The sequence below is a fragment of the Citrus clementina genome, unplaced genomic scaffold, assembly GCF_000493195.1.
Source record: "Citrus clementina cultivar Clemenules unplaced genomic scaffold, Citrus_clementina_v1.0 scaffold_2, whole genome shotgun sequence".
NCBI classification, from domain to species: domain Eukaryota; kingdom Viridiplantae; phylum Streptophyta; class Magnoliopsida; order Sapindales; family Rutaceae; genus Citrus; species Citrus x clementina.
In genome coordinates this window covers 29,904,842-29,913,038 of record NW_006262688.1, presented here as the reverse complement: position 1 = coordinate 29,913,038, position 8,197 = coordinate 29,904,842, and the positions used below count along the sequence as shown (strand labels likewise).

The window sequence follows — 8,197 nt, the reverse complement described above, 5'->3', positions numbered from 1 at the left end:
ATAAGCTACATAAGAGCATAGATTATCATTTTGAACAATTTGAACATATTCACATACCCTTTAGGCTCATCTATTAGAATCCTCTTTCTTATCTTGCCATGATAACAAAATTGTAATGCACTGTCTAGACTGTAAATTTAGAGTTCAGGGGATGAGAGAAAAAAAAAAAAAAAAAAAACCTGTAATGTTCGCTTCAAGAAGAGTTGAACATAAAGGACTCTGTAATTTATGGACCAATATAATTTGAATATGCTGATGATGTTTGCTTAAACAAATCATTTATGGATAAATCACAATAACACTGTATACAAAGATTTTCTTTAACCTGACACAGAAAACAAATATCATCATCATTCCCAAAATCTCTCATGAAAATCTTACAAGCTCATCTGATCAGGTATCCTTACTTCATTCAATCCTTCCTGGAAAAGAAGACAATGACAAAAGTACTCAGGCAACAAGCACAGTGATTATCGTCAATTTATGCCAATTGCTGATCAAGTGCTCAAGCCTACAATATTATGTATGCAGCCCCCGGAGGACTGGAACAACCTGGTGGGGGAATAATGCAATAGTTTTTTTTTTTTTATACAGCATTTTTCCAGAAATGTATTGTTTAGATCAAATGGTCCTGTGCCAACTACTATGGTTTACCAAAAACAGCATGCATATCTAGTTCACATATACAAAAAAGAATAATCTTCAGTTAAGCAAATACATAAATATAATGCAACAAAGATAAATGAAGAATTACTTGTAAAGTTGTTCCATAGTTGTCTTCAACCGTGAGACATCAGCACCAACTATTTCAGCCACCTTTTCTCCATGTTGAAAGAACAAGAATGTTGGCTGTAGCATAAGAAAGCGCATCAGCAACAAAACAGAAGCGAAGGTGACTAACTTTATAAGAAACTGAATATTTCGACCAATAGCTGGCCTGACTATTTCAAATGTAATTGTGTAGTCATATGTTCCATTTTCTGTATATTAGCAACAAACGGAACAATGAAACAAAAGGTTATCTCATTATGATGAAGAAAGGATCAAAGCAGAATCAATTGCTGCTGGCTTTTCTTCATCGAAATTGGGATATAATAAAAGCGAAGAAGATACTGAACCTTCTGGTCCAAAAGGTAAGTAAAGAAGACAAAAAAAATTTCCATTCACCTTGCCCTCATAGAAATCATCTCAGCTGTTAACAATAATCAGAAGGGTGCACCTTGAAGCAGATATGATTTATTTACTAAGAAAAATGTCAACCAATGGTAGATAAAGAACAACAAGGAAAATATAACCTCCACCAATTTCCGATAAAAACAACAATAAAAGTACACACCGACCAGAAGCAATTTGCTTCCTGACTATGTCATTGAGATATTCAAACAATTAAGGGAATGAAGGAGACAAGCTACTTACCACAGCACTGATGTTTAACTTGCTTAATGTGCTTTCAAGTCCTTTCTGCAATAGAACAACCAAATTAGGTCCCACAAGGTTTTCAAGGGCAGTTGTACTTCCTATCAAGCAAAATGAATTCCAACTCCTGAATGAGGCAGCTTTAATTCTATTTGGAGAGAAATGATATAAGCAAACAGCCAAACTGTCAGTTTATTATGTTATGCAATATTATGGCTTCATTATGTTAAGTAATATTATGCCAAGTAATGTTATTTACATACAGAGATTGCAGCACGAGGTTTTGGCTTCTGCCATGCCAGCAGGCAGATAATAAAAATATCATCAGCTGCTCGGAGCAAACAGATTCCCATGCCAAAACAACTTTAGCTAGAAATAAATACCATATACCTCAGCATGGTAGGTATCTTTCAATCTATGAAAAGTAGACACATCTTTTCCCCTATAAGTGTCAATACTCTAACCCAGTACAGCAATACCTATTTAAATTCTCGCCCCCCATTGTTGCTCATGCTAAAGTCCAAGGGCTGAAGACACTATTATAATATCTTTTAATCAGATCCAGCCTAGGATAAGAGGCTGGAAAATAGAAGTTATCATGTAAAGGTTACAAGAAGAATGTACTAAAATAAGCAAGGAAAAGGATAAGTTTCTTATTCCCAGAGCATATTTAACATAAGAAACATATTGAGGAAAATTTCATCAAACAAACTAGGTGCAAGCACTTATTAAAGAAGAAAAATCGAAAAGGGAGGGAGGCAAGAGCAAATAGAGTGAATGAGCGAACCAAATGACTTTTCTTTGACTACCTCAACTTTCTAGATATTTGTCCCCACGTTTACAAATTTCTGAGATGTTACAGACAAAAATGATAACTTGTAGCTTTAGAGGAATGAACTCAAAGTGAAATATCGGGATTATAAACAGAGAGAACAGTTGAATGTAATCTTGGACTTTGAATGCCATACACAAGATTCAACAGGAGTGGCATGACGTATCACGAACATGGTAAGATTTACAGCAAAATATGACATGTCCAACTAATAAGAAAATAAAATAATTAAAAAAATGCATCCAAAATCTCCAAATCCCTCCTACCTGGTCAATGTCAATCTTATATGTTGTTACATGAGGGTGGTTTGCACTCAACTCCCCTATGACAGGCCATATAAACTTGCCTGCACAAGTACATGTACCGTTACACTTATCATACTTTACGACGTATTAATCCAATAAAAAAAAAAAGAGGAAACAAACAACGAACTTACAGGGGCCACACCAAGCAGCAGTGAAATAAAATATCGCTGGCAGAGAATCATCTATTCATTGAATTTGAAAAAAAAAAAATTGTAAGCAAAACAAATATTTTTTTAAAGTTCCAAAGAAACAAAACACTAAAAATGAGTACATTACCAGTATACCTTTAACTTTGCCAAGTGAGCTATTGAACTCTTCCCCTGACTCGATGACGAGAACATTTGATGGACCTGAAATATCAAATAACAATCATTGACCTTGTAACAAATAAATAGATATAATTATTTTTAAAAAAAAACAACAAAAATAACAGGGTACCATCTGGGGATGAGAAGAGAGTTCTGTGGAATTGAAGAGAAGGAAGCATCTGTGACTGTGATTGCGAGGAGCTAGCGGCAATATAATTACGGAACGAGGGTATCTTGGTAACAGTAGTGTTGTTTGCAGAAGGCGAAATTAGTGATTTTGCAATATTAGTAGAATTGGGATTTAAGACTTGGCGTCGAACAAGTAATCGACGCAGAATAACTGAAGAATTTCCTCTCATTTTCTCTGCAAATTCACCTCTCTTCTTCGTTAGGGTTTTTGGGAGCGGTGCCGCTGCGGGCGGGGTTGTGCGTTGAAAGGCTTGCAGGTTGTAACTCAGCAAAGGGAGTTCAAATGATACCACGTGTTACGATGACGTGTAAAGTAAGTAGATTTTCGGATCAGAATTGGACCTGGTGGGCAGGCCCATAGAGCAACTAATTTGAGTTTTGGGCTTGGATGCCTCCTCAATTTGCTCGGGGGCCATAACCTGATATAATAAAACATCTACTTAGTATAGCCATTTACCAAGTAAGAATGACTTATTCTGTTATTCAGTTTTCAGAGGGGCCAAAAAAGGAAATTCAGTCATGCAACCGACTTGGCATACATATAAATAATTAAAAAATCACATGTATAACGCGACAATAATTGTAGTGGGGGGGGGGGGGGGACCTCAAATGATATCATATTTTAATCACAAGAGTGTTTACTTTTAAGGATTTTTTTATTTTTTTTGTATTTTTAAGATTTCGGAGTAAACAAAGTAATTTTTAAAATTTATTATTATTATTAACAACTCATGCACTCATTTGTACTTAGTTTGTTAATTATCTTAGAATCTAAACCCGTGTTGAAAAAAAAGTTATTCGAAAATCACTCTATTTTAGTCTGCTAGTGAAACAACTGATCAATATTGAATTTTAAATTTTAATGTTGATAATTAAATTAATTTCTTTACTTTATTTATAATTAAATCAATATTTTTTATTAGATGTAATTTCAGTGGGAGGGAATAGAAGAGAAAATATTAAGAGGTGATTATAACCGTTAGTTTTTTGAGTTTCAATGAATGGTTATCACTGGATTGGAAACCAAAAAAAAAAAACCCGTAAGTATAACCCGACAATAATTGTTGGAAGTCAAAAAATTGATAATAGCTAGTGATGGGTTTATAGTCGAGAGAGATATATATATATATATATTTTTTATTTTCTGATATACTTTAGTTGTGCAACTAATTTAAGGATGGTATGAAAATTAGAATTAAAATTGTGGGGGGAGAAATTCTAGATACGTCGGAGTTTTTGCCACTTGGCAGTTGTGATCTTGAAATGTACAGTGTTTTTGCTTTTTGGAAAACAAAGAAGAACGACTTCATCGTCTCATTCGTTTGATCAACTTTAGTCCACGTCTGCAAAACTCATTTCTCATGCAAAGTCATTGACATCCATCTTTTGTTGCTTTCGATTTGCATTATTATTACCACGTCAATGTCACCATTTGATTTCACGCGAATGATTGACGAGTTTCGATGTTATTTAATTTTGAGTCAACCTACAGTGCAGCGCTGTATCTCATACAGCGCATGCACGCAACCAGTACAACCGGTTTTTAACCGGTTAACATAATAAATATTACATTTTAATTTGTTTTTAATGCGAAAAAAATATGAAAAAAATAGGGAAAAAAAGATAAAATTGTAATTAAATGAAGCAAAAGAATATAATAATTTTAAATTTATAAATAGTACAAGAAACTATACAAGTATTATAAACAAGTCACAAAATAACTATATTCCCACTTATTTTGTCACATTTCAATATTTATAGTGCATGTTTCGAGTTTACTTTTCAAATTCCTATTTTTTTGTTACGATTTATCTAAATTTTGGTAAGTTATTTCAACTCATTTTTCCACTAGTTTTTGGTTCTATATTTTCACTTTTTTTCATTAAATTCCAACTTTTTACGTGGATATTTTAAGTTTACTTTCAACATTCCTACATTCCATTAGCCTTTATCTAATTTCTGGTAAGTTATTCCAACTCATTTTCTCACCACTTTTAAGTCCTAGATTCCAACTATTTTTATAGAGTTTCAACATTTTCGGTAGATATTTCTTGTTTACTTTTAGAGCCCTACTTCGCATTGGAATTTATCAAATTCTTAGTCCATTATTCCAATTTTTGGGTTGAGTTCATCAACTCTTGTTGCCACTACTTTTTGATTCTATATTCCTATTCATTTTATTGAATTCTAATATTTTGGGTGAGAGTTTCAAGTTCACTTTTTAGATCCCCATTTTCTGTTAAAATTTATCAATTTCTTTGTTAGGTTATTCTGACTTTTAGGTTAAAGTTATCAACTGTTATTACCACCAGTTTTTCCTTTTATGTTTCTACTCTTTTTATGGAATTTCAATATTTTGAATGGATATTTTAAGTTCATTTTTAGATCCCTACTTCTCTTTAAAATATATCGATTTCTTGCTAAGTTATTCCAAGTTTTGGGTTAGGCTCTTCAATTCATATTCCCACTACTTTTTGGTTATTTATTCCTGCTCTTTTTATTAAATTTCAATATTTTGGGTGGATGTTTCAAGTTCACTTCTTATATCCCTACTTCCTGTTGAAATTTATCAAATTCCTGGTAAATTGTTCGTACTTTTCGGTTAAATTCATCAACTCTTTTTCCTACTAGTTTTTTGTTTTATATTTCTACTTTTTTTATTGAATTTTAAAATTTCAGGTGTATGTTTCAATTTCACTTTTTGGATCCCTACTTATAGTTGGAATTTATCAAATTGTGGGTGAGCCGTTTCCAATTTTGCGTTATGTTCTTCAACTCTTGTTCCCACCACTTTTTGGTTCTATATTTCTACTTTTTTTAATGAATTCCAATATTTTGAATAGAAGTTTCAAGTTTATTTTTTAGATTCCAACTTGTCATTAGAATTTATCAAATTCTTAATAAGTTATTCCAACTTTTGTGTTAAGTTCTTCAACTTTTATTTCCAGTACCTTTTAGTTATATATTCCAGGTTTTTTTTAATGAATTCCAACATTTTGGGTGAAAGTTTCAAATTCAATTCTTAGTCCCTATTTCCCATTGGAATTTATCAAACTATCGTTGCGTAATTCCAACTTTCAGGTTAACTCTCCCACTTTTTTCCCACTATTTTTTGGTTCTATATACCAAGACTTTTTATTGAATTCCAACATGTAGGTGTGTGTTTCAAGTTTATTTTTCATGTCTCTAGTTCCCATTGAAATTTACCAAATCATCAGTAAGTTGTTTCAATTTATGAGTTCAGCTCTTTAATAGTTACTTCCACCATTTTTTTGGTTTTATATTCCAAATGTTTTTACTGTATGCCAACATTTTAGGTGGTTGTTACGAGTCGCATTTTATTATAGTAAAACATTAAAATATTGAGGTAAATTACGTTTGACCCCGCTTTTTTTTAATAAATATCAACTTACAATATAATTTTGAAAAATCATTGTTGCAACCCTCAATTTTTTTCAACACTATGAATTTGTATAAGTCCACTCCCCTCCCCCCCGGCCCCCAACGGTCTTTGTTACTTCATGGTATTTCTTGAATTTAATCGTATGTATACTTTAAACTTTTGATCTTTTACATATTAATGCTCATTTTATTATTTTACATAATTGTGCTTAGATTTTTTTAAAAACAATTGTGCAACATATAATTTTCATCATTATATTTAGTTTTAAAAATTATTTCTTTAATCTCTCATCAATCTTTAGCTTAAGATTGACAAAGTAACATTGACTTAAATCCAGTTCTATTAAGTCGCCATTAATTTATCTTTACCAAGTACATTAAACACAATAAAAGTAACTCAAATTAAACAATAATTTTATAAACACATTAGAAAATCATTGCAATCAAGGAAAAAGAAAATATATTAAATATTAAAATTAATTTTCTCTAATAGAAAAATTCAATGCTATAATTTTTAAGAGAAATTATTTCTACACCAACTTTCTTTTGGAGAACAAATTAAAAAAAAAGTTCATTTACAACCAATGCCAATTCTTGTTCACTACTCAACTATGCACCATTAGAGAAAAAAAGATAAAATAATCCCAAGGGATTATAGAAAACTAATTTTATTATTTCTATTTCCCCTTTGATCTGGAGACAGCCAGCTGAAGCTTGGGCTGCTCACCAGCCTTACTTGGATTCAACCACTTGAGAGGATGCCAATAGCAGTTTCTGCGTCAAATGCTTTGCAATATTTTCCCTTGCCAATCATTCTATATTGGAAGCATAAAACATTTAAAAAAAAGACTTATAAAAAAATGAAATGACAATTCAAAATGTTATATAATTTAAGTTAATTACAAAACTTTAACAAGACAAGAAAAAAATTAAGAACATTAATCGTGAAAAAAATTAATAATGATTAAAAAATATATATTTTAATGTATGAAGCGACAAACGAAACCTTAGGCCTAAAGGATATGTTTTTTGATGAAATTTTAAAAAATAAATTTTATATTTTCTTTTTAGGTTTCTGAACAATAAATAAAGTTATTTTGAAAAACAAGTATCAAGAATAATAATATAAAATATGAAAATTTAAATAATATACAAAAATTATTAGAATTAAAAATTGTGAAAATGGGTAAATATGTTTTCATTTAGGCAGTAGTTTTCCTGCCTAGATGAAGCAAAATTCTTTTAGTGTTATATCAAAATAAAAAAAATTAATTGAATACTATTTAGAGTAATATATTATATAATATTTTTAAATTTACAATTTATATGTACATTATAAACTATAATTTAATGGTATTTGATAATCTGTATACATGCACTTTATGGTAAAGTCCAACGATCCACCGAATATTAACTCAAAAACCTACTCCCATAAATATACAAAGAGATACATACTTTATTTTAAATAACAATGTAATATTATAGTTACATTATTAATTATTTAGCTTTTATAATATAATGTCGACAATAATTTACAATGATAATTAGCAACATTTCTCAATAAATTATTAAAAAGTTTATTACGATAAAATGTTGTTATATTTAGAACATACGCTCATTTTGATTAAAAGAAAAGTGATATTGATAAAATTATCATATATGTGTTCAATTTACCAATAATAATAGTAAGGCTAACAAAGATACTTATTAACAACATTAGTAATGGATATTAAGAGTTATAAACA

The 8,197-nt window shown here is 30.6% G+C and overlaps 1 protein-coding gene across 1 annotated transcript; it reads right to left on the bottom strand.

Moving 5' to 3' along the window:
* Nucleotides 1-203: 203 nt before the first annotated feature.
* On the bottom strand, nt 204-3,321 carry LOC18050871 (thioredoxin O2, mitochondrial). Its single transcript, XM_024191908.1, has 7 exons — nt 2,992-3,321; nt 2,838-2,903; nt 2,685-2,735; nt 2,515-2,594; nt 1,417-1,461; nt 755-849; nt 204-422 (listed from the first exon to the last, which is right to left on the bottom strand). Exons 1-7 carry the CDS (start codon nt 3,218-3,220, stop codon nt 413-415), a joined length of 576 nt encoding a protein of 191 aa, XP_024047676.1. The 5' UTR covers nt 3,221-3,321; the 3' UTR covers nt 204-412.
* Nucleotides 3,322-8,197: the final 4,876 nt, after the last annotated feature.